At 44.7% G+C, this 27,500-nt stretch overlaps 1 protein-coding gene across 7 annotated transcripts in view; it reads left to right on the forward strand.

Moving 5' to 3' along the window:
- LOC116946166 (RNA-binding motif, single-stranded-interacting protein 1-like) overlaps window positions 1-27,500 on the forward strand; it is a 311,540-nt gene that overhangs the window by 172,111 nt on the left and 111,929 nt on the right. Inside the window, exon 1 of one of the 7 annotated variants that reach the window (XM_032961143.2) lies at window positions 25,423-25,814. The exons of the other annotated variants lie outside the window; for them this stretch is intronic. Coding sequence (XP_032817034.1) covers window positions 25,749-25,814 — 66 coding nt within the window. The 5' untranslated portion in view covers window positions 25,423-25,748. Of the gene's footprint in view, window positions 1-25,422; window positions 25,815-27,500 lie in introns of those variants that run through there. 7 annotated transcript variants of the gene reach the window in all.

The raw sequence follows: 27,500 nt of genomic DNA on the forward strand, positions 1-27,500 counted from the left end.
TATATAAATGCCAGAAATCTATATACAGTACTTTGCTTTAAGCTGCTGGCATCACCTTGTAGCCCCGCAGGTTGGGAGTCCCGCACACGGCAGCCCTGCTTCCAAAACCTCTGCATGCCAGGTGTGTGCCACCACATTCTGGTGCTTGCCGAGTGATGTGTTTGGACCTGGAAGAGCAGGACACTGAGTGCCTTTGGCTGTGCGTGAGGTGCTGGCACAGTCCTGCTTCACCGGTGGATGGATGAGGCGGCGCAGGAGATCCCAGGGCAGTGCAGTGCGAGGGAAAGGGGGCACTTTCCAAACCACCCCGAGACCACTCTTCCATTCCGTGTTCATCGCTCAGCTTGGCACGCCTCGGCTCATTTATTGTGAGACAGGCCAGGTGGCACTGTGGTTAGAGCGTCCAACTCACATTCAGAGGTATGTTGAGTTCCAATCCTGCCTGAGGGGCAACTCAGTCCGTCAAATGTTCATGGTGGATGGGATGAGCACCGCTTTGCTGGAAGTCAAAGTCATTGTCCTATGGGGAGGCTGATCCCTGCCGTGGGAATGTTGAAATTACCCCACTTGACTCAGGACCAGCAGTGGACATAATCACCACTTAATTCCCGTTTGGGCACAGAGGCTTGTTATGACTCAAGAACAAAGACCCTGGTAGATGCATCCACATCAGCAAGTGTGTTGGTGCCACACAGGCTATAAGGTTGAATGCTCACAATTCTCTATGAACTGATATTGGCTTTAATTCCCTGTTGTGTGTGCCACACTGGTCACAAAATACACGGTGTAAGATTAGGATCATTCTGGGCACATGCTGTTCTAAGCTGATCAATTTCCATCCTGTGTGCCTGATGCACATCACTGAGCCCTGCAGTAAGTGATTGATGGCTATCTGCCTTGTACCATTACAAACCACTGACTGTTATTGGACCAACACAGGAATCCATTAGCCCAAGGACTGCACTAGCTCATGCCTGTGTGATTTCTTTTCTGCCATTTGTTGTTTTAAGCATACGTGTACAGCGTGCGCGTATGTCCGCTTAACACAAACGGTGTACGCGCGTATGTGTGCGTTATATTTATGCATGCGAGTAAATGCGTGTGCACAGTCTGGCATGTGCACAGTGCTCGTTTGTGGGTGAATGAATTTGGACAGTGTTTCATTGGATCTTTGAAACACGCCAGCTTTGGTTGATGCTGCTCTTTAGCTCAATGCTCAAGAGGGAAACGGTCAAAATGGTCCTAAAACCTGTAATTCCTGTGCGATGCCAACCCACGTTATCTTTTTGCACCATCTGCCAACACTCGAAATTGTTATCAATTTTTCGTAGCCATAGCCAGCACAGAATGGAAGGGCAATCAACACAAAATACAGCTGGTGGCAACTTCTTCATAACGACTCATATTTTGCGCGCAGGTACGAGCAATGGTCCTGATGGGATCGATGCAATGCAATTTGTATTTATATAGTGTCTAAATAGAACCGCATCTCAAGATGCCGCACAAAACAGTGGGACATGGGCATACCCGGGTAAGCGAGGCACGTTAATTTGTTTTATAGAGAAAAAAGCAGAAGGTCTGGAGCCTGGAGTCGACAGCGCAGATGGCTGGGTGAATCGCACTCCCATTGTTAGTTAGTTTATATGACTCGACCTGTGACCCTCTTCGAGGCTAAAGATCAGCCCATAGTAATGATCATACAGGACATATAGTGTGTACATGTGTGTATTTTGGATGTATGTTCGTGCATGTTATGTTTGAAATCCGTTATTCTCAAGCGTGTCCCGTGAACACATGCCCGTAAGGCTTCAACATTTCACGTGGCCTCAAAGTACACCTAACTTGGCATAGGCACCATAATTACGTCAAATGGTAGCTTTTATGTGTTATGTACAGTATGCATGTGTGTTGTGTGTGTATTGGACTTCTTAAAACACTGGAGTACTGTATTATTCTAGTGATTTGAGGCCTATGTGTTCTTTACGATACGTTATGTTGGTGGCATTTAGTATTTAGACCAGGTCTGTGCCACGTCTAGCTTCACTCAGCCTTAAATGAGCAACCATCATGTGGTTGGTCAACATTGATACTGGGGAGACGAGGGTGGCTGGATACAGTGCTGTGACTACACACCACACACTCTTTTGTGGTCTGCCAACGTCAATAAGTGCTTGCCAATTGCCATTTTTCCCTCTTACTTTGAAGCATAAATGGGAGCATATTTTTTATTTCGTGTATATACTGGATACCGTGAATAGAAAACTGCCTTTTGTGTAAGAAAAAAGTGTCCAATATTGAAGTATCTGTGAGGATGGCATACTTGTATATTTATTTCTGTTTTTTTCCTGCCCTTTATGACTGTTTTCAGAATGATCGAAACATTAGACCGTTCATTATTGCATGTAGACATTGTAATAGTTCACAATATTGCAGTGCATGCTGTGAACGTTGTCATTTGAGCATTGCTGTAGGGTAGAATCCATTATTCGCGAGTAACATCACTTCAACTTGTGGCCGGTATTTGACTTAAAAGTTGCAGCCGAGAGAACGTTCGAACTCATCGATGGAATGATGCGACCATTATGAATAACAAGTGGCTCCGAAACAATCCAAAGTGTGTTATCTTGTGGCGATGAAGTGGGTGGTAATTTATCTGCCAGTCGAGTTTGATATATTTGCAGTGTCCTTTTTTATCCTTGTAGTGCTGTGTAACAGTACACCTTTCAAATCGATATTTCAGGGGTCAACAGATCTACTGCCGGTATATCATCCAATAATGTACGTCAAACACGGAGGCTGCTGAGGCAAACACCTAATGGCCCATGTCTGCTTTTTCTTCCCGCCACGATTCTCATGATTTATTAACAACGCCTGTCCTCTGCGCGATGAATACGCCAGCCAGTCTCTCGCACGGCCTGCTGCCAGGGGTCGAAGTAATTTATGGTTAACAAGGCTGAGAGGCAGACAAAGTGGAGTGGGCTGGTGGATAAGGAAGGAAGGGGAGGGAGGAGGTGGCACGAGTTTCATTGGGGGCTGCTTCTTTTCAGAGGTGGCTCCCAGACAATTCATAGCCCATGAAGAATCTTTTTGTAAAAATGTGGCTTTTACCGGCTCTGTAATACTTACAATCCACGGTAGTACGGTATTTCAAAATGATTAAACAGTTTTATAAAATTTCAACCGAATCAGTTATTTATGGTGGAATTAGGTAACGGTCAATGACTTATATAGGAAATAATTGAAGCTATAAGGCCACCACGTGAAACCCATGCCTCTAATTTGAGTTATTGTAGCAAAGAATGCAGCGACTCAATCTCATGGAGAGATAAAGTACAGTGTGTGTAGTGGAGTCAAGTTATACAAGTTAAAAAATAGGGTCTTCAAAGGTTCTCCCTCAGTTATGTTTTCACGTTACATAAATGAAGACCAACGTGATCCTATTTTGTTACGGCATTTTTTGTATTGCAATACTGTTTAAAACTACCACAACATAAAAGTAATAAATGGATTTATGTGGGGGTTCCCATTTCACCGTCACCACACAATGATGACTTGTTCAGTAATGTGCGTGTTATTGCAATGTCTGTCGTATTCCACTAGCCAGATAGCTTAACTTTACCGAAGCATTTGGAGCAGAAGCTCCTCTCTGTGTTCAATATAGACACATACAGACAATGCTAGGAACTGCCAAATCGCTCTTCGTGGTGTTAACGTTAAAAAAACGCCACTTTTTTCAAAATTCCTTGCTGTGGTTTTCACACCTGATGATGATTGCTTGTGCTGCCAGTCGAAACGTCATGAGAATTTTATTGTTTTATATTTTTATTATTTTAGTGTTTCCCTTCTACGTGACATTACCGAAAGGACCAAGAATATGAATCCCTGTAGTCACGAAAGCCTTAAATCAAAATTTTATGCTAGGAACATTATGGTAGGAATCAGGTGAAAACGAATTTCTTTGTGTTTAATATGGTTGTCCCTCCCCCACAACTCCGATTACCATGGTTGGCTACGTACAGTGTGAAATAGGTTCTACATCCATACATGTTGGAATGTGCACACAGAGGTCAGCAACCGAGAGGAAGACCCAAGTGGAGAGGTCAGGTGTGAACTGAAAAATAGTTTTGCAGGTTCTAGCAAAAGTAAGGAAGTGATGGTGAGGTGTGATGACATCGATAGCACTCGTTGTGATGATCTCTGGACATTTCTGATGTCCACCATTTAGAATAACCGCAGCTAACATTTTATGAACGTGTAAAGGAAAATGTATTCAATGAACCTTCTCAGGCAAATGTCATGTCACTGTGATTTTGGGACTCCCATTACATTGCAACAGTCTTGGCCTTATGAAAAAAAAAGTGTCAAAACTGTGTGGTTATCAAAAAACGAGGTCGTTATCTGCTTGTGATCATTTCAAAAACTATAGTTCAGTACAATTTCTCGATGTGTGAGATAGCATCTCCTAGCAGAGTTTATACACACTCCCATCTGCTAATATTTCTAGAATATATTAATTCTTAAAAGCAAAAGGCATTGTTTCCTTTCATGTATTGGGCCATTTTTGGGAAGGATTTCCTATTGCCATTAGGAGTGATAGCAAAGATTGCACAAGCCTCAGACGATTCATTAAACCATTCCGTTTTGGTTTGATAAAATATTACAGTTTATAAAGTATGGGTAGAATATCTATGGGACCATTTTTACCAGGATTAACAGTTTAAAAAGAAGAAAAAGGCTTTACCCTTTCTGAGAGTAATCCAGGTGCTAAGATGTTCAAACAACAAATAGACACCGATTACAAAGCATCACGTCTGCATTAACCACACATACTTGTGGTAAAACATGCAAACAAATATTATTTTATAATGTATGCAAATATGCTTTGATAATGTATGCTTTGGCGTTTGCATCGTCCTTGTGTTGTACACCTTTTGTCGTTGTTCGGCCTAACACCGGTGAGACAGCCATGAAGGAGGCTGTTACTGGTGTAGGCCAATCACTTTCAAGGATAATTAATCTTCATTTCACAGAAAGTGGGACTCATTTTATTACCACAAGACAGATAATGGAAGTAATCAACCCTGAACCAGGAGTCGAACTCACATGCCTTCTGATTGTGAGTTCTGTGCTCTAACCACAGCGTCACATCTCCGAATTAAAGCTGTTTACAGCTGTTGCTTTATCCAGTTTACGGACATTGCATGTCTCCAACCAAAACATATTTTAGTTACCACCTAATTACCATATGTTGCTCAGTTACCTTGCCCAGAGAATTATCTAAATATTATCGACACCACAGACTTGCAATAAAATAACGTATACACGAACGGATGTCACATGTTAGCATGGTTACACTTTATTTGCACGGTTGGCTACAATTCGCATGCTTGGCAACGTACGGTATGAAAGAAGTACAACCTACATACATACATAATGTAAACGTATGACTGCAGCTTCAGTAACATGTTAAAGGAATATTTGAGTGCTTCGGAATAAATACAGGACCTCAGAAATCACATTGGCAGGATCCATTTAAAATTCCTCCATCGGCTTGGAAAAGATTTCCCCACTGATTCCTGTCTCATCACGTTTCAAAATCGATTTAAACTGCACATCGAGAGCATTACCACTTTATTGAGCAATTTTCTAATGCTGTGCTCATCCTGTTCATTATGACTGTTTTGTTGCGCGGTGATCTGTTTTTCTTTTTTTCGAGCCTTGTTCCATGGGCTGTTACCTTCTTAAAGCAATGAACACCGCTGTGTGTGGCTAAAGTCCCGTGGCAGCGTGTGAATTTTGCTCGGCGATGCTCGTCGTGCGAGTTGTTTTGTGGGCTCTTGATGCGGTAATCACAGGTGCTGGCACACCCATAACAGGCCCTGTCGATAGCGCACAGTGGGCTGTCACGTATGAATAGCACGTGCACACTGATTTGACCTCACGCGGCCATTCTTAAACCGATTTGGGATCGATTTGGGGCATGCGTCATGTACACTAACTGTGTTTTCCTCTGACAAATTATTTTAATGCCAATGTGGAGGAGACAGACCTTGGAGTGTCCCTGGCACTATGACTTGAATAATATTTTGACTGCCTCACAACAAACATTAAACATCATTCAGAGGGTCAGTATTGATAGAATTGTTAACGTCAAAAGGCAGGCCCATGTATCATGTGGCGTGCTCCTTCATACATCAGAGCAGGCACTCCTTTATTGGGATGAATCCTGCTCCAGAATGTTTTCTAAGCAGTTTTATTGGCAAATTCTGATAAGTAAGTTATGGACAGCTCTCTGATGCATTTATGGGTTGTACTGCGTGTTGCTCGGCATGACGCCTGACATTTTGCTCCACATGCAGGAGGATGATGTCCGACGTTTCGCTTCACGTGCTGGAAGCCTATTCAGTTCCTGAATATGAAATCAATGCTGAACAATACGCGGTACAACCTGGAATAAACATCAGAGAGCTATACAACACAACCGCGAAAACCTACGCTGTAAAATTATGGCCAGTTTCTCTCAGCTTTTGGTGACTTCCATTTATTGCTGTGGTTTTTAATTTGTGTGAGACATTGATTTTGCACGAGTTCCTGTATTTAGATATGTTTAACCTCACACTGTTTCTAGCAGGCCTGTAATTTTCTTAAACAGAATATGCTGTTATTTTTTTTTTTAAACAATGTGGGTGCTATAGATATTGCAATGATGTGCAGTGCTAAGAGTGGTTCATGTCGACGATACTCTCAAGCCGTTTCATAGAAAACCAATAAAGCGTCCACTGTCTGCATAACTGAGAAGGAGCTACAGTACTTCCATTAGGCTCGGTCATATTACCAGAATTTTCACACAGAGGGATTGTCGAGCTTATACTCATCTCAAAACCCACGAGGAAAATTAAACAGTGTGGCGATGCTGCAACCGATGCGATGACCAATTACAATGTGGATTTGGCACTCTTGGGTTTCTCTGGGGCTGAAGTAGAAAGGATAAGCTTTCAATGTCACCCTGTTCCACACACGAGGGGCACATACATGCACGCCTCTACCGCACAAAGGAGCCGCACCGGTCCTGGATTTATGTGTAGCTGCAAGTGCTGTGTATCATAATTAGCATACGTTTCATTGTTTCTGTGCAGGTGTTGTGGGTATAAAACTTCGCGAAGACGTCTTCTGGAGGAAACATGTTTATTTACAAATAAACCAATAACAGTAGCTGTAATACGAAGGGGTACGGCCCCTTCACCCGATATCCTAAGGGAGGTACAGCCTCCCTTCTAGCGTGCCCTATAGACTTTGGACTATGCTCTCACGGGTCTTCCGTTAAGGAACCTAGGGGAGGCTACGCTGACCCGGCCTAGCCAGGGTGTACGGGTCTCACCACTGGTCCGCTACAACCCGGCTCTGACAAGAGCCTCGGTTGAGGGTCCCAGAGTGCTAGTCTTCAGACGTCTTCGGGTCTTGAGTGGACGAACACTGCCGGTCCCGTTGAGAGGACTGGCTTTTATACACAAGTTGGGGCTTACCCCGCCCCTAGACACTCCTCCGCTCTCTAACCTTCCAGAGGGTTCTGGAAGGGTCCGGAATGACCCGTTAGTCCCCAGCCCCCACCCCTTGGGGGTCTGGGGTTTCTACCTCCGGTCACGAGATACCCAGGGGGGGTTACCTTAGGCTAACGGCCACACACCCCGTTAAACCTCCCGGCTGCCCCCTATCGGCCTATGAGTGTGGTGGCAAGTTAAATAACATACAGTGCCCTAGCAACGGCGCTACATCACCCCCCCCCCCCCTCTCATAGCACACAGCCGTGCTGGCTGTCAACAATCCCCAAGGGTAAGAGAATAACGAACAAAGTACGCGTGCCTCTAACAAGAACAACAACAGTAACAACAACCGCACCGAAAGATAAGTGACCAAACATAAATACCCTAGCCCACCTGTACAAATTTACACTATATACAAAAAAACAACAAGGCATGTCAGCGATGCGGGAATCCGCGACCCCTTCCCCCCCTCGTTTTCTCCGTACAATGTACCCCAAAAGAGTGCAATAAAAGCCAACAAGAAGGAACGCGGCGAGCTGTACTAATTTTGAGGTGTGTGGGGAGTGTATGAGAGGGCTTTTTGCGCTGAGTGTCCGGAGGGATGGGGGAACTCCTCTCGGCAGGGTTCGGAGGAGCAGATGTTAGTGGCGCCGGTGCAGGCGTCACTTGTGCGGCATCTGGAGAAGGGGGCAAGTACTCCCATTGTTGTTCCGCATCAGTAGGTACACATCCCGGCTTATCGGACACCTCACACAAACGGCCCGGACTAAGTGGAGATTAATTGGGACCGCGCGAAACAAAGAACGGTTTGAGATGTGACGGATGTACATACCAGCAGCGGTGACCCCACCGAATTTGCACGCATTGTGGCCGAACCACACGCACCACGACAACGGGCCCCCTCCATGTTTTAACCAATTTGGGTGATGTCCCCACAGGGACCTGCGGGCAGTGGAGCCACGCTTTGTTGCCCGAATGCCACCTGTAATCAGCGACACGCGAGGCCTGCAGACATTCATTAGCCTTTTGTCGCGACTACAAATTAATCCTTGCAGCCACCCGTGCTTCGGTTAGCCTCTCGATGTTAAAACAAAGCAAATCAGAAATATTTGAAGTGTTTTTAGGTGGAGTCATGCCGAATTGAACGTCAACTGAGGGGTCGTGCTCCCTGCCGTACATGAGATAAAAGGGCGAGTAGCCGGTCGAAGCATGGGGGGCCATGCGGTACGCGGCTAACACACCTGGAATGCGCAAGTTCCAATCTTGCTGGGACTCGCTCACCTGGTGGTTGAGCATCACCGTGAGCATCTGATTCAACCGCTCGACCATGCCATCCGCTTGGGGATGGTATGGAGACGTGCGCACTTTTTGAGTGCCAAGCAAGTAGCACACCTTACGCAACAATTTTGAAGATACATTTTTCCCTTGGTCCATAAGTAGCCTTTCCGGCGCCCCTTTGTCTATCATGTACCCATTGAGGAATGCCTCTGTGATGGCCGCCGCGGATTGGTTGGGGAGAGGCCATGCCATGGGCCAACGTGTGAAGTACTCTGCCCCAACCAACAAAAAACTATTTCCGCGAGGGGTGGTGGGAAAGGGGCTCAAGATGTCAAGAGCAACAAGCTCATTGATCCGCAAAACTTTTATTGATTGTAATGGTGGGCAATAGGGCTTTGCTGGGCGATTTCGTCGTGCACATTTCACGCAACCTTTTAACAAGTCGGCAACATCAGCTGCCATGCCCGGCCAGAAAAAGTCCTTACGGATGGTGTCTAAGGTTTTGTGCACACCCAGGTGCTTTAGCCGTTTGTGGACGGCCCACACAATCTTCCCATGCAGGGTGTGGGTACAATGACAACATATCTGCAGGCGGCGTCATCTCGGCGCATCAGCAGCCCATCCCTCAAAACGACAGGCGTTAAACACCCTCGACCAACCACCTCGTTCGTTTGAGTGACACGGCGGCGCATTTTTATCAACGAAGTGTCTTCCACCTTAAGACGACCCCATCCGCCCAGTTCGAGATTCAATACTGCGTCGCATGCAACTGGGCCGGCGGCCTCCTCCTGAGGCCCCACATCAGCCGAGACTGCCAGAGGCGGGGCCGAATCACCCAAGGGCTGCTTGCACCGGCCAGTGCCCGAAAGGTAAGCGCAGTCGATGCATGTTGGCAAGTGTGATAGGGCATCAGCATTGGAATGCTGGGTGCCTTTCCTGTATGTGACCTGGAATGAGAAGTCCTGGAGGATTTCCAGCCACCTCGATAACTGGCCGGATGGCTGATCAATGCACAGGGCATATTGCAATGCCACATGGTCAGAACGCACCGTGAACCTCCTTCCGTACAGATATGGCCGGTACATGCGTACGAAGAACACAATCGCTGGCAGTTCGCGGCATGTCACGCAGTAGCGTTGTTCGGTCGGTGAGAGAACCCTACTACCGTATGCGATAACGCGCTCAACCCTGTCAACGACCTATGACAGGATGCCGGTGTTGCTCGCATCTGTATCAAGAATAAAAGGAACAGAAAAATCTGGATAGCGGAGTGGAGGCGCGTCGACCAGAGCCTCCCGAAGTGCCTGGAACGAGGCCTCCTCAGCATCACCTCAATTAAATTTCTGTCCTTTCGTCGTCAAGGCATGGAGCGGTTTCGCGACGGTGGTAAATTTTGCGACGAAGCGGCAATAGTATGAAGCGAAGCCGATAAAGCTTCGCATCTCTCCCACCGACGTGGGGATAGGCCATGTCCTGACGCACTTAGACTTTTCAGGATTCATTGCAATGCCAGAGTCACTAACGATATGCCCAAGATAACGTACCGATTTTTGCAGAAGATGGCATTTTTGTGGCATAAATTTTAGTTTCGCAGCCCACATTTTCTCAAAAACAGCACACAACCATTCGAGGTGTTCGTCGAAGGTGCGGCTGAAGACGATGATGCCATCCAAGTAGATTAAACAGGAGTCCCACTGCAATCCGGCCAGAACGAGTTTTATTAGCCTTTGGAATGTTGCTGGCGTGGAATGGAGGCCCATCGGGAGCCGATTGAACTCAAACAGACCCTGCGGTGTGCGAAAAGCCGTTTTGGGACGAGACGCCTCGTCTTAAGGCAATTGCCAGAATCCTGACAGGAGGTCAAGTGTGGAGAAGTACCGGGCGCCGGCCAAGGCGTCTAGCAAGTCGTCGATCCATGGCAATAGGTATGCGTCGGCGACAGTAACCTTATTGAGCTTACGAAAATTGACGCAGAAGCACAAGCTTCCGTTGTGTTTTTTAACGAGCACTATGGGCACACCCCATGGGCTAGTGGATGGTGAAATAATGTTGGCTGCCAGCATTTCATCAACGGCCAGCCGAACGTGTCCCTTCTCCGCAAGACTGAGCCTGTAGGGGTTCTGGCGTATGGGGGCAGCATTCCCCGTGTCAATGTGGTGACTGAGCAGGTTCGTGCGGCCAATGTTGAATTTGCCGTTGCTAATAATATCCGAAATTTCCAGGATAAGTGACCGCAATTTTTTGGCGTTGTGACTCGGAAAGCTCAGCCGATTCCGAGCACAGGGAGTCGACCCATTAGACATCCGGTCCGGAACGCGGTGTCGGATCTGGCCAAGCCTCAACACTACCGACGACACACGCGTCGCGAAGCGCGGGCGATGCATGGGCTAGAACCGTGCCCTGGGGCACTACAGATGTCGTTAAGCCGGCGTGAAGAACCTTTAGAAATGGCTCTCTGTCTGCGGACACCAGGGTCTGCGCCCCCACGAATTCTAACCCCGTACCGCTGTATTAGAAGGACCCAATAGTATCCCTTCAGAAGTCGTAGCCGGGTCAAGAGGTTTACGGAAACGGAGTGGCACTAACATTTGTGCACCCGGTGGAATCCGGACGGTTACGGCTGCAAGCGCTTGCACCGTAGCGTTAGCCGAGCATAGACCGGTGGCAGGGGGAAGGAATGCCAATCGGCGACCCGACAGTAACTCAATGCAACCCCATTCAATGAGTATTTTAATGGGCATTTTGGCCAAGAAATCGGTGCCCATCAAACACGGAACGGCCAGGAACGAAGAGACCAGGATCGGTCCTGACAATTTAATATCTCCATTGGCAATTTGCGCGTGAATTTGGCCTATTATATCCAGCGATCCCCCATTTGCCGCAACACACAGTACCTCGAAAGGGCGCAGAGAGCGACACCTATCCGGAAGAATATTAAAGATGAGCTCGGAAATAATAGTGGTGAATGCACCCGTGTCGATAAGCATTCTGAACTCAATCCCCTCTATCGAGCCCATAACTAAGGACGAACCGGCGGTTGCGGTGATCACCCTATGGGCCAGCTCCGACCACTTACCCGGTCGGAGTGGCCAGCTCTCCCGAACGCGATCCGTCGCCGCACAACTCAACGTACAATCCGAAGGGTCGTGGCGGGATGCATGAGGTGAAACTACGTGCCGTGTGTGTGAGGTGCCACGGCTTGCCTCCGGTTGATGCGAAGAGGAGGGTGGTCTGTTGGACGACAATGGGGGCCCGGAGTAGTGCCGCCATGGAGCCCGGCAGCCCGAAGCGATGTGGCCCTGCAGCCCTGCTCCCGCCGCGGTGATGTCCTCTTCCGACTCTGGTCTGTCCCCCGACGTGGCCGATCGCTCGACCTCCACCCCTTATCAGGCGACGATTTGTGGCGGCCTTGAATCCTCTGGAGCACCCCATGCCTCACCGGTAGTAGCAGCGCATATCGGCGCACCCATGTCGCGCCGGAGGAGCACGTGTGCCCGAATGCTCCTCACCACTGGTCCGCTACAACCCGGCTCTGACAAGAGCCACAGTTGAGGGTCCCAGGGTGCTAGTCTTCAGACGTCTTCGGGTCTTGAGTGGACGAACACTGCTGGTCCCGTTGAGAGGACCGGCTTTTATACACAAGTTGGGGCTTACCCCGCCCCTAGCCACTCGTCCCCTCTCTAACCTTTCAGAAGGTTCTGGAAGGGTCCGGAATTAATCGTTAGCCCCCAGCCCCCACCCCTTGGGGGTCTGGGGTCTACACCTCCGGTCACGAGATACCCAGCGGGGGTTACCTTAGGCTAACCGCCACACACCCCATTAAACCTCCCGGCTGCCCCCTATCGGCCTATGAGTGTGGTGGTAAGTTAAATAACATACAGCGCCCTGGCAACGGCGCTCCACAGGGAATTCTTTTTTTAATGATTAGATATGAATGCACCTGCAAATCAGGTACTATTTTTCCATTTTGTAAGCAATGGGACATAGACAATATATATGCACTGCCTGTGTAGTGACTCCATATTGAAGGATATCACAGAGAGTATAGGAGCTGGTGGTTGTAAAGCAAAGGATTGGCTCATTAACTGCCACCCAAATGTAATATTAAAATATATCGGTTTGCAATGTAATGTATTGCACAATTTAAAATTGTGCCGCATTTTAAAAGGCAGTATCAGGTTACACATTGCATTCCTTAAATTTAGACGAGATATCATCTGCCATGGATATCTGCTCAACACTCAATAAACAGGGTGGAGATCAGGGACATTGGAGTTGTCATGCTTATCTTTCCCAACATTTTTTTTATTGTTGACGCATCGATCAGTCACTGGGACGCCACTTGCTACCTTTGCTGCACGGTGTCGTCTGGCACTCACGGGGGGACACATCTGCAGCCCCCTTCATTTTATTATAATTATGCAGTACCCGCTGTCTTGATTTGAATTGCGTTGATTCATATTGACTTTTCATAAAGTAAGTGGGCTTGGCTAGAGTATGTCGCTAAAAGGGATGATGGCCGACAGACGAGGCTGACGACAGAGTTGCAGCCAAGGGAGGGTACACACCTGGGATGATGGCCACTACAGATACGGAACAATGAGATTAATCCCTTGCGGAGGAGCTAAATAGAAAGTGGCATCATGGGATCATGTAGGATGGTGATAGAGCATTGCTGATGATGGTGATATGTGCATCCAAGCATCTCGTATTATGAAAGACATCATACGGCAAAATGAATCAAGTGAGTTCTATGCAAAGTAACAGTGATGCCAGAGCGTGACTTTGCAAATGGCACAAGTGTGGCTAATGATGTATGTTTGATGATCTTATTCTTCCAAAGCCAGCAGTGTTCATAATCAGGAGCCATCCTAATGGGTATAACGAGTTGAAGTTGGACTTACATTTGGAACTTGTATGTTTCACAATGAACAGTTATTTTCTTGAAGGAAGGGAGCCGGGCTACCAGTAGGTCAAGGCCGCTCCCTTGGGTGGAAGAACATTTATCATCTGCGACGCGGCCTTTCACAAATATGAATGCTCATAACCGAAACGCAGTAAGACAAATGCTCGTGTTATAATGCATTGCTTTATTTCACACCAAGGCAAATTTGACAAACATTCCCAAAAAAGTCAAATTGATCTTTGCTGGTGTGTAACACTTCAGATATTTTGTAGTTATTTATATATTTACACATATGAACTGGAACATCTCGTTCCCAGCAGGGCCAACAAACAACAGTACAACTCGTGATACAGACCGAGCTACGTAATTGCACTCTCCCCTAGACATATGCTCAAGGCATTGTGGGTTTGTTTCAGCACAGCGCTTGTATGATTGTATGTATGTTGAACTTCTTTTGCACAGTACATAGACAAACATGCTAATAGAAGATGCAAGGGAAGAACAACAAACTAAACACAAAAAAGCAGTTATAAAGAAATGAGCTTTCAACCTAGATTTAAAAATGCACAGCTCAAGTGGCTTCCAAATATCGGAAGGAAGAGCATTCCAGATGGATGCAGAAGCGCATCTGAAAGCGCGCAATGCAGTGACCATGTTTGTTCGATGGCTAGGTAATAGGCAATTGCTTCATGGTCACCCTTCTTCATTTACCAGCCGTATTTAAATAAAACACAAACAAAAAAACCCCACGGGACATACCTGATACCAGGGTGATGATCGATCGCCCACTTTCTGTTACTCTGCTGATAAAGATTAAATGAAGAATGCCACAACTTACATTTAAAGCAAATATTGTGATCTTCAGCAGTATAATGAAGTTCTGAAAGCTGGCTACTGGCTGGAAACAAACGAAAGCAGTTTTATTTTCCCCATTTTTACTCTTCTATGCCAATTTAGCACCCCAAAAATACTTACATTTAATGAAATGGCTACATGAAAGAAAAATGCTTTCACTTTACCATAATTAATTTCAAAAGTGTAACATATATTCGGTGACATCTGGTTGGCATTGGAAAACATTGTCTGTAAGGCCAGTCAGGGCTTATTTAAAGTTATAGCGTCGGTCTTTCCACCAACTGTGTATTTATTTAATAACGACTAATTTCGTAACTTTTCTCTAAAACAACTTGCTAATGGTTGAAAATGCCTTACAAATCCATGAACAGTTTTAAAAATACATTTAAATAATAAAATACTCCACGATGACAACCCACCTCATCAACCCTTGCAGCCACCCAACTATAAATATTCGGGCCCGTGAGTGCATGGAAGCACCATTCAAGTGATAATTTATTTATTTGTGTGGAGTATTGACCTGGTTTTTAACGGACTTTGAAATAAGGTCTTTAATGTGTGCAGGTTCGGAACAAAGCTCAGGTGATTGAATAATGTATTACCGTACGTTTTAAGTGCTGCACGGCCTGTTTAGAGGTGATCAGAGAGGTATGGTGGGTATTGTGTTGCCTGTGGGCACTCGGCAGATGGTTGAGCAAGTGGCTGGATCGTTGGAGGGAGCAGCAGGTCTCGTTAGATTGCCCGACGACTAGTGTAAAACAAGTACTGTGCATTGCATTTCCATATAGTACAACGTGTATGGCCTCTGTTACTTCTTCTTGCACAATCCTTCATGGGGAAACCAGCTATCAGTCTGGACAGACAATTGCATGTGGTGGCATATGCCCCTATCCGAAATTCGAACGGCCCTTTTACCCCTAACCCATCTCAAATATTGAAAATACAGTACGTAACCCTCCAAAATAATTCATTAAGCTGAGAATATAAAGCTTGGCATACCCTAAAGGTGGCCCCAAGATCATTACGGGTTTGAGGCTTTTAGCGGGAGATGATATTGGGGGCAAGGGAAGGCTAAAGACAAGGAGAATGTTGATTTCCAGCCATAAGACTGAACTCAATAAATGGATGGGTTCCATCAGGGCTGAATTCTTCCCTGGAGATATTCGGACAAGAGGCCACAGCTGCTTGCTTTGAGAACAGGGGGGTTATATAGTGTATTTGTTCCCATCAGCGTGATTGGAGACAGCTTTGAAAAACAGAAAGAACTAGCGATGCCCAAAGGCAGTGGCCAATTGCTGCTTGGGATTGCTTTTCAATCAGTCCTTCTTTCTGTGGATGTAGCTAGAGACACGTGTTTATGCAGTTCCATGAAAAGTTGCTTATGTTATGCAAGGTACCAATGTCTACATTATAAACATGCGTGAAACATGTCAGTTATAAAAAAAAAACAAATAACAATCACATAAATGGTGACATCGTATTCAGCCAGGATCTATCCACTGCTCGTTAAAGGCGATCGCAAGCAGCCGCCATCCCTTAGGCCTTGCGACGCAGGAATTGGTGTGTTAAAAGCTATTTGCATTTTAATATTCATATTAAAAGGTATTTTTTCATTGTTTGGGGCTTTTTAGTCCACAGTAAAATCTAGCCCTAGTATCCAGAATAATTTTCCCAATTAATCGTTGAATATTCTTTTGTATCTAATGAAACTGGAACTTCCGGATGAAACCTACATATATGAGGAAGTAGCACACAAGCTTCACACAGAGAAGTCGAAAACCTACTTGCTGTGTTGCTTTATGCAAGCACATTGCAACTAACATGTGCATTATTTTTACACATGTGCTTGAACAGTATCTCTGAGGGTGAGTAGGGGCATCTGTGTGTTAATGTACAATAGTGTGGAGCTTCAAAGTGTCCCTGGCTTGGATCAAGTTCAGTGATGACATCACTGCACGTGTTGTTGCGTGTAAACATATCCATAATGCTCCTCTGCATTGATGTGTTTGCAGGCTGTACCAAGTGTTGTTCAGCATGACATCCAAGGTTTCCCTCCACATGCTGGGAGCTTCATTCATTTCCTGAAGAATGTACTTCCTGAAGAAGCTCCCATCACGTGGAGTGAAATGTCAGACATCATACTGCACGACATGCGGTACAATCCAAAAGCACGTCAGGGAGCTGCATGGCACAACGACGACAATCCTACGAAGTGGTCTTGTGTTACATTTTTACTATCGCATTGCCTAGTTCACTGTACTGAATTATGGCAGTCGTTAACTGTGTTCAACACAATGCGTGATATGTTAATAATAAATAATTTACAACACTTTGTCGAGCCACTGCTGGGTGATGGCCTCCCCCTTGTTATCGTCGGCCGTGGTAATTGTTTGGCCATACTTCACCATGCTGGTCATTGCGGGTTGGTGAAGCTCGGTTGCCTGAGAATAGTTCAGATATCACTCGCCACTGACGTCATTCTTGGCCCGGAATCAAATTTAGGTCTCTGAGTTAATCGCACATTGCGCACACTACCACCCATCCCACCGTACATAAAAATGTACATTTTATTTTCTTCAATGCCAATTTGAATATGATTGTAATAGGCATGTTGAGTTTGCACTTGGTAATGCTAAGAACATTGTGAATACAGCAACATCCAGTGTCTGTATAGCACATTATTTACACGACTTCTATGCCACTTCTTAATTTTAGTTCAAAGAGTTAATATTTCACTTTATCTGCATATTAAATTAAAAAAAAAACTGATGAAATTTGCTTATTTATTTTATAACATAATATCGAACCGATAAGTCGATGTAGTAAGTTGATGTGGGGTGTTCTACTGTGATATAAGAATAATCAATTGGCATAGTCCTTATGAATGGATATTATTAATGGATTGATGTAAAAGACCTTTGGGTACATTTACAAAATGTTTCATATTGCTCAGATGCTTATGCTGCGTTAATGTAGTTGCGCCAAATTTGCATTTGGCCTGAGCTCTCAACTCAAAACGAATGCCTTCCATTCGATGTCAATTATTGTTATTACACAAATGCAATGAGTAGCCGATTTTCAATTACTTAATTATGCTTTGATTAATTTAAAAGGCTGTTCTTGTAAGTAAGATAAATGTCTACTTTACTGCTAAGAACGTGAATGCAGACCACACTGGAACATTTCTCCACTCTCCATGTGCAGTGTGACATCAGTTAAATCGAAATACATTCGTTCGATACTACTGATTTGTCATGATGTTTATCCAGTTTAGATAGATAAATTTAAAAAAAAATCTCTATTAATATTTTTTGTTATTCTCTCTGGACGCCGCTAAGCTCTGATGGCGACATTCGTGTGCAACGCCTTTTGTCCAATGCGGTTGAACGTGACTGACTGATTCACTGACTGACTGAAGCTCTCGTATGTGCCTATTTCGTAGATGAGGAAAACGAGCATCTTGCTCTGATGTGAATGCCAAATGTGGGGAGTTTTGTCCTTCGAGCCGATCCTGACACCTCTCAGGTTTCAGCACAAGCTGTGGGGACGCGAGCCTCACCGCTTCTCACCCACAGATCTTTTTTTTGTCTGTTTCTCATAAGCTCGCCAGCACTGCCAAATACTGACCATCTGTGGATAATTTTTGCCTCGAGTCCCAGCGGTTTTGTACGGTGCAGAGATTAATGGCCTCGTGTGAAGCTTGGGAGAGTCGGCTATATTTGTTCCCCAAACTGCCAGTCCCCAACACTCAGGGCATGCACGGTCACATGGGCAGATTACGGTCATTACTCATATGCGGGCCTTCCTCGGTGCAATTAGCCGATGTGCTTTACAAGAAACACTGTTTCGGAACTGTAAACCTAGGCCACCACTTGGATTGAATAATTTACTTCCCAGGGCTTGATCATCTGAGATGTGTTGACTCATCTTTAGCAGAGTTCTGCATCGGCACTCCGTATTAGCTTTACAGAAAAAAAAAAGTCAGGGTAAATAGCGGTTTTAAAGTATTGTTTTCAGCAATGCTTATACACAGAAAGAGGTGGGAGGATTTCAATCATTTTTTATTAATTTATTTACTTCCATAAAATATTTCCTTCCATTGAAAAATGTGACACGTTATTTCTGTGGTTCACATTTACATTGGCTAAAGGTTAGAATAATGAATTACATTTTTTTTACGCTTTACAACAATCTAAATCAAGAGAAACATGCGTCTCCGAGAAAGGTCAGGTAGAACTTCGTGAAATTTGACGGGGAATTTTTTTTTTCCACAAAAAATTGCGAATACAAACCAGTACATAAAGCATTGCAGTTCGATGCAATTGTGCCAGGATCTACCGTGGGCATCAGAGTTTAAGAGCGGCACTGCCATTGGTGTGTGTGTGTGGAACTGGGTGGTACTGGTTTTGAGGTGTTGGTGTCTGTGCTGGCCATGAGCTCGTGATTTACACCACCATGCTATTGATCGAGGGTTCCTCTTCTAGCACAACGTGGTGGTTGGTTTTTTTTTTTTTTAACGCTGATTGCCAGGGCCATGCGGTGGGAGCGCTTGCCTTTTTTAAAATCTTAATTTCCCAAAGCGTTAGGGGTGCGGCGCAGGGTTCTGGTGCTGTTAATCCTTCTGCGGCATGTAACCGCCCCTATTTATTAATTCTGAATGTCAGCTTTGATGTCATTTTTGCAAGAGCACATATCGCTTGAGGATTATATAATCTTCGAGTTTTCCAAAACTCTTACAAAATACAGTTGTGGGTTTAAATAATGCCTCGCTGCAGCCGTGCACATTAAATCGAGCTATTCTCTTAATCCTTTTTGTCCTCAAGCCACGAAAATTAACATTTTGCTTTCAAAAATATTTCCATTTCCAAAACTGACCTTTACCAAGGTTAGCACCCCTAAACCATTTCTAAAATGTAGAATCACTTTGATAACGGCAGCAGCACATGGTATATCAGGCAGCCTGCTGTAATCAAATACTCGTTTTAATTGTTTTATTTCTTTCTGGGTAACAGCTCCTGATAAAATAATAGGAGTGTCTTTAAAACTCGCTCATCCGCTAGATACGCACCACTTGATTTCATGGGACAGCTCTTTAAATAAAATGATTTCAAATATAATTACATAAATCTTGACTTGAAGCTTTCGTGACTGCAGGAATTCATATTCTTTGGATCTTTCCGTAAAGCCACGTAGATAGAAAAATAATAAAAAACATTTTAAATAAATTATTCTTATTTTTATTATTTTTCTATGTACGTGGATTTACCGAAAGACCCAAAGAATACAATTGCATACTTCACAATTATTGAATTGGTTTCATATATATTTTAAGAAGACTCAAATGAGGGTAACATCGCACACATTTGTATCCGCTGAAAGATGAAACTTTGCGCGGGCCACTCGTAACCATGGCTGGTTATATACGGGCTAAAATATCAACATTCTACCACGCAATGGCTTGGCTTCAAAAAGGTACAGTGTTAAGCCATCAAGTGCAATAGTGGCTAATTGTCAACCAAATTACAATATCATGTTTCCTCAGCCCTACTTATGTGGATTTTTTTTAAAGGAAAAAGTCAATGAGTGCTATGAATAAATAACTGGTTGTGTGTGCGTCCTCCACAGAGAGATGTGGGGGTTGTGCATCAGAGCATGCAACGAGATGTCCCTTATATCTAGAAGACCCCTTCATTCTCTCTGTTTCCATTTCTCCATCCTCCAATCGTCAGAGTTTATGCAAGCTTCATGCCATTCATCTCCTATCAGTTTTGAACTGCTTTCATGTAGAGACTTTTAAATAATTTTCAAAGGAGCCTCTTTTTAAGGATTCATACATTTATATTATTATATATGTCAGGTCAAGGTGTGTCAGCTCAAACCAGCATCTCCATGATGATCTCTACACCAGTGGTCAAAATTCCATATTTCTATGGCAGGGCCCATTTTTTCATAAATCAATCACAGTTGACTTCCCACAAATTGCCGTATAACAACGCATAAATGAGAATGTAGTATTTATGCTCATGATAAATGTATTAATAGTTTCTGTAAGAATGTATTATTTACAAATAATGCAAAAGATATATAAGCCATATTCACTCTGCACTCTCTCTATGAGAGCATCAATTTTGATTTAAAGCTTTCGTGACTACAGGGATTCATATTCTTGGTTCTTTCGATAAAGTCACCACGTAGAAGGGAAACAGTAAAATAATATAAATATAAAACAATAAAATTCTCACGACGTTTCGACTGCAACACAAGCAATCATCATTTTCTTGTTGTGGTTTTCACACCTGATGATGATTGCTTGTGTTGCACTCGAAACGTCGTGAGAATTGTATTGTTTTATATTATTATTTTATTGTTTCCCTTCTACGTTACTTTACTGAAAGAACCAAGAATATGAGAGCGTCCTCAAACCTAGGTAATAATATAAGGAGTGATAAAAACACAATATAATTTTTGCAATGGAGATAATTGCTGAAGTTATTGTGTCTATTTGAACAAGCACTGCCCACAAAGAGAAATGTCAACATCATTTATAGTTCGTGTGCTTGCAACAGCTGCCATGCATTCCAATTTTGCTGTGAAAAAAAAATTGCTGACGTCAGACTGCCAAGTATTCGAGGATGTACCGACCACTCCTCTATGACCCGGTATAACACCTTGGCCATGCAGGAGTGGTACAGGGTCACCACTGAAATATGTATTTTTAGCTCAATGGGCCCTACCCCAGGTGAAGCAAAATAAATAAATTAACAAGCACAGACATCTTGGAGCTTTGCATGGCAATAATACAAAAAATATATAGTTTACAAGTAATTTGTATAGGAAAACACGTGTCTACATTTCTACATGAGTACATATGGGTTTAGCACTTTCCGTGCACCAAAATGCATGCATTGAGTTTTGTGCTAAGGCATCCTCTTGCATGCCACTCACTTCCCAATGTGAAGGTGTGGTCATCATACAGAAAACTAAATTATAAAAAATGTCCTATTGTATTCCGTTTGTCATGCTTGGCCGTCCTGGGTGCGTATTGGGCAATGTGTCTATATTTGTAGCCATTGCCATGAACCTGTGTACTATGGTATTTGTGTGAAATTGCTTCTGTAGCAAGATGCATTAAGATTTGTTTCTGCTGTTTTAGCATTTACAATTAAATGTTGCATTGAAACACCAAATCATCAACTCTAGGCTAGTGCTGAATACCATCCTTGCAGTTTCATAATTTGGCGGTACATTAAAATGAAATGTCAGCAATTCATTTCTGTTAAGTTCTGCCACAAACATGATGACATTTCTAGCAGTTAGCATGAAAACAAAGAAATGCAATTTGCGTTGGATTACAAATTTTAAGAAAACCCTAGCGTGCAGTGGTAAGCCTGCCTCGGAATTTACGACACAGCCCACATCTGGCCAATCTAGGACTATTGACCAAAGTGATTCACGTAGATTAAATCCCCTGTGTTGGTACTTAAAGAGATCCGATAAGTGTGTTTAAAAAAAACAGTTGCAATGCAGCAAGAAACTGGAATGTCTATTTTTGTCTTACTTTGTGAAACCTCCTTTAAAGATAAAATGTACAGTTATGGAAAATACTAAGCTTAAGTATTTTAAATATACGTTAGACATGAGGTGTTATAGCTATCCATGATCAATTAATCTAGCATGCATATATGTAAAATAATCCAGCCCTTTGTTAAACAGCTATTGGGTGCAGGCCTCACCTCGCTGTGTCGCGGATGGGGTGTTGTCTGACCATTTCTAGATTTAAAGCTTTCGTGACTGCAAGGATCCATACTCAGGTCGCGGTCTGAGCTTGGCTGTGTTCACTCCAGCGCTGTCCTCTTAGACAGTCTGGTCCCTTCACCTGATGAAGGCCACTTGTGTTGTGGCCGAAACGTCGTGATTTTTGTTGTTTTATTTTTTGCCTACGTGACTTTACCGAATAGAACCAAAGAGTATGTCTGACCATTGTTTGTGACGCACGTGCTATGATGTTCAATAGTTAAGATGTAATGTAGAGTACACAAGGTTCATTGTTGAACGTCATCCAGAGATATAGGGTAAGACCTAAATTAAAGTGCATTCATGGTAGTGGTTATAAAAACTGCTATTTTCTTGTAATTGAATGCCTTAATATAGCAGTTTGGAATGTATGACGGGTGTGACAGCAGGCGCTTTTAAACTTTCCACCCCCACTCTGCTTCAAATATTGGTGCCCATGATTCATACCCAATGGCCATTGAAATTTCAGCTCTTTGACCTGCTCAAGGCATGCGATGGGCCCCACTAGGAGTAACACCATAGGGATCTTTATTTTGCTTGATTTAGTTTAAAAACTTTCATTAAAAACTCTCTGGAGGGAATCATGGCAGAACGATTGGCACGTAATTGAAAGGTTATGATGTCAAATCTCAGCCAGGGGTCGGCGCAGGCCACCATCTCTGCAAGGTTGATAAAGTAATTCTCATAATTTTATAGGTCGGTTCTTTGCAGAGACTGGCCTCTATCAAATACATTTGGACATTTGCCCACAAATGGAGAATGAGCACCCATGAATTCTCATTGAGCACAGGGAGACACTTTGGGCCAGATATTCACGTTGACGAAACAGCTGAAACACATCATTTAGATTATTTGTGCCTTTATCAGTAATAAGGACATGTTTTCCGAAAAAACGTGACGAAAATTAACTTTCATTGAGTTAAACAATCCATGGGCCTTTGTCGGTTTTTTTATACAAGAGGGCCACAGGGGTGACCTCCTGATTTATAATTTCCTCCCACCCAGGTGGAAGGACGGCTCGCCGTGAATGAACGTGTGTGCAGGAGGACGTTGGAGGCCTCTCGGGAGAATGCTAGCAGGGCGTGATGTTGGCTGAGACATCACGCCCTGCTCACAGGAGCAGCACAAATGAGCGGCAACCTCGTGAAACCAGAGGCCAAAGTCCCCTGGCAGGCGATTAGACTTGGAACATGAATAAATTGGAATAGCAATTAAAAGTGTCTCCAATCTTTCACAGTGGTGTTCATGTGAACAAGGTGCATGTGGGCGAGCATGCCCACGCACTTTGTGCGTGTGCACGAGATAAACAACATATGCACGTTGTTCATCACCTACACATGCATGTTGTTGAAATTCAAATTAACGCTTGTTATCGAACAGCCTAATGCAAATGAAAGACAAATACCGAGCATCCTGAAAGCTGATAACAAGGTGCTATTTGTGTTTTTTATAAAACCTGTAAATGGACTTTTATGTATCTCAAATACGCTGTTGATGCAAACAGTCTCATAATTAGAGTATGGGTCCCAGTTTGGATTTACAGGAATGCATAATGGCTAACCTTTACTTTCCTGCTGTGTTGATAAATGTCCTAGGAATGTTAGCACCACAGCTGCATTCTAAAGGCTTCATCTGCCCCTCTTCCCTAAGCTTGTCAGGTTTAATGCACTCGGGCTTCGAATTCAATTAAAATCTCTCGCAAGCCCTGCCTCGCTGCGTCGCTACTTGCCAAGCCTTCGCCACGCAGGGGTGTTGCCTGCAGGGGCAGCGGATATAATTACGCTCGTCCTGCAGAGGCGACCTTCTGTGATCTTCCGTTTAAAGGGACAAAGGCAGCCCGCTACTCCCCTGGAGGGTCAATAACCACCTGGCCAAATCCACTCTCCCATGCAAATAAGGAGGCTCTTTCACCTTTTCTTAAGAGGCAAATGTTATGGGCCCATTTGCGCACAAGGTAAAACTCAATGAATAGTGTGAAAAGTTTGATATCGTAGGTTGGTTTGTTTGTTTGCGGCGCTTGTTTAAATTGAGGTGATTTCTGCGTTTTTTTCCGCGTAGGTCACGAGGCAGGAATTAGTCAAGAATGTAAATGATTAATGGGTGGGTCTTGAGTCTGACTGTTCTGATGCAATGAAGACAATTTGCGGCTGTGCATTGGTAACAGCGTGCATATAACTAAAGTTCCCGAGTATTCACTGAAAACTTATTTTATTTTCATCATCACTGGCCTTGATCTATCTACTGCTGGATGAAAGTCTGCTGTTGTCGCCATCAGTTAATCTAGCGCATGCACATATTGCTCCATCTGGCCAGTGCTCGTCCTCTTCGGCGTGTGTTCTGTCATTTGGCTACCACTCTCGTCATCGTCTCGACCACCAGCCGTCAATCCCTTTTATTGATGTGTTCTACTCAAGTACACTTTTCTTAATAGTCAATGTTTCTCATTTGTTTTTTTCTCTGATCCATGCAGTTCTGTTTTTTCTCTCAGTGTGATTTTAAGCATGTCCTCATTGCATACTTTTGTCAGTGTCCCATTTATTTCATACGGCAAAGTAAAATTGAACGCTAAATAGGCATTGCTTCGAGAGATTACAGCTGTCACCTTGCTGCGTTGTAGCTGCCGCTGTTATGCACCACGACAACAGCACACAGAGCGACACGGAGTGTACCACGCTGACGATATTTAAATCTTGAAAATTACAGTACCTGCGACGATAACAAGAATGAACCCGCCTCTGTCTCCTCCGATGGGGGGGGTGGGAGCTGGACATCCCTCTGAAAGATGATGTAACAACCCCCTTTTGGTGCATGCAGCACCTCGCGGGCCTTGATGCGCTTTGATATTGCGGTGTCACACGCACGGGCGAGCGGTGTGACGGTTTCTCTGTCGGCTCCACCCACGAGTTCCCTCCCGTCCGTCCGCCCGCGAACGCACGCCACTCACTGCCGCCCGCCCCCACGCCAATGATCTCACCCTCGTTTCCTGAGTGGGATGGAGCCTCCACCACCAAACCCCCCCCCCCCACCCTTCACCCAGCCTCCAGCAGGCTCCTCGTGACTCTTGAGAGGCGTGGCAGCCCTCAGCATCAGCAGCGGCGTCCGTCCTAGGAGCGAGGAGGCAGCGCTGCACGCTGCGCAGAGGAGGGCATTCCACAGCGCCCCCCCCCACCACCACCACCACCCCTCGACGCGAGCTGTCCGCGAGGCGTTCCGTTTTTCGTCTGGCTGTGGGGCTGCCCCGTCTGTCCTGAGCGTGCGTTCCGCGTGTGTTTGCTGCCTCCAGGCAGGCGGTCCCGGTTAGTCGTACGTAAAGTTTGGACTGTGGAATAATCGTAGCGACAAGGCTTTGCGGGACCCCGGTCAGGCGGAGAACGATGGTTTTGACAATGGCAAGAAGCGGATACATCCATTACCCGAACGGAATGTATGTCGCACGCAAGGTAAGGAGGCGATCGCTCGGGTGTTTTGTTGCATTTAAGGGATTTTGTTGTTTGTCATTCCGAAGGGTTCACTCATGAGTGTCAAACTAGGGCGCGGAGTTTATTTCGCACGTTTTATAAAATGTTTTCGTTCTGTAACGTAAGCTCTCTAAACAATCTCCCACGGGGTGAATGTAATGTAAAACGGGGGCTCACATTATGTTCGCGGATTTTTTGACTTCACGTCTTCTGATTCAGTATAGCTTCTGCTTAAGTGGTGTATCTTCTGCGGTTTATGGAACGTGACACAAGCCGTCCTGTGTAGGGCTTGGGGATTATGTTGAAGAGAGCTCTCAGGGTCCCCCCCCCCCTGATTACGGTAATCATTCCACTAACGCAATGCATCTTTGAAGGGTATGGAAGGGCGGATGGTTTCAACGCCAATGAGTGTTTCTGTGAATGAGAGGGAGGCTTAACAAGTGTATGTATGCGCCTTCCGTGTTGTAATGTATCATGTACCTGTGGCGGTTTGTATAATTGTGAGAACTGGATGGATTTCTGCTGTGATTTCCGGTAAATAACCTTTTTTTTAAATCGCAGTAAAAAACAGTGTTCACATGGTGTGTATATCACATGGTGCATCCTGCCACCCCGTTCGTCACGGGCATATATGCCTTTCGACCAGTCTGCCCTGCTTTACCCAATGCATAAATGCATCCCATTTACACCACAATAACATCAACACGTACGACAACAAAAGCTGTGTGTATTCCAGCCGGGGTGGAGGTGCATGTGGATCAGCTTTTCAGCACCGTGGGTGTGAATGTTGTGGCCTCCACAATGTGCTATCGTCAGACGCGTCTCCCCCGTCACCTGTGTGGCTACGGCTTGGACGCCAACTCGAGAGGGAACTGGAGGAGCTCTGAGTGGATGGAGGATTGGGTTCAGGCTTCACTGACCCGTACACAGAGTGCATGCTATAGCCGTCATTAAGTGCAGCACTTGCCTATAAATTCAGGAATTCTTCGTCCATTCAGTTCAGTTAGATTGCCATTATTTTGATATGTAAGAGCCTACTGCGACACAGGTCAATTTGGCGAGGGAGACCTGGGGTAAATACAAAGGAGATGTTCTACAGTCTCAACAGACTCATTATACGTGTAAACTACCACCGACGTTCATTCTCGGCAATTACGAAAACATCCCATTTTAATTTATATTTTTTTCGTGTAATTTCCATCCATTATCCATTTCCATCATTCTGTTCTCCATATTGATGTGTGCATCTCTGTTCGTTCATGTTGAACGTTATCCCATGAAAGGAATATTGTATTCGAAGACGTAATTGCTCCATCCAAATAAAGTGTATTTGCCTAGCGCAGCATTTCAGCATAAAGCACAGACTAAAAGAACCACGTAGCATTTGCTAAAGCATAGTATAGGGCGAATTAATTATATTTGCCTCTACAGCAGAAAAGCTTTTTCTCTTATTTAAAATGTCTTCAGTCAGGGTAGTCGTACTCAACGAGTTCATGAAGAGACCATGCGAATTTCTTTTCAACGATCCTGTCATATAAATACGGTCATAATATTCGAAGTCTCGACACTCACAAAAGCATGGGGCGACGCTCACCTCCACTGAGCGCCCCCGAGATAGTTAAAGAAAACTCAATATTTCTGTGGCAGGAGCCAGATTCAGTGTATGTG

Source organism: Petromyzon marinus, chromosome 2 (genome assembly GCF_048934315.1).
Source record: "Petromyzon marinus isolate PM22_M1 ecotype Great Lakes invasive population chromosome 2, UKy_Petmar_22M1.pri1.0, whole genome shotgun sequence".
NCBI classification, from domain to species: domain Eukaryota; kingdom Metazoa; phylum Chordata; class Hyperoartia; order Petromyzontiformes; family Petromyzontidae; genus Petromyzon; species Petromyzon marinus.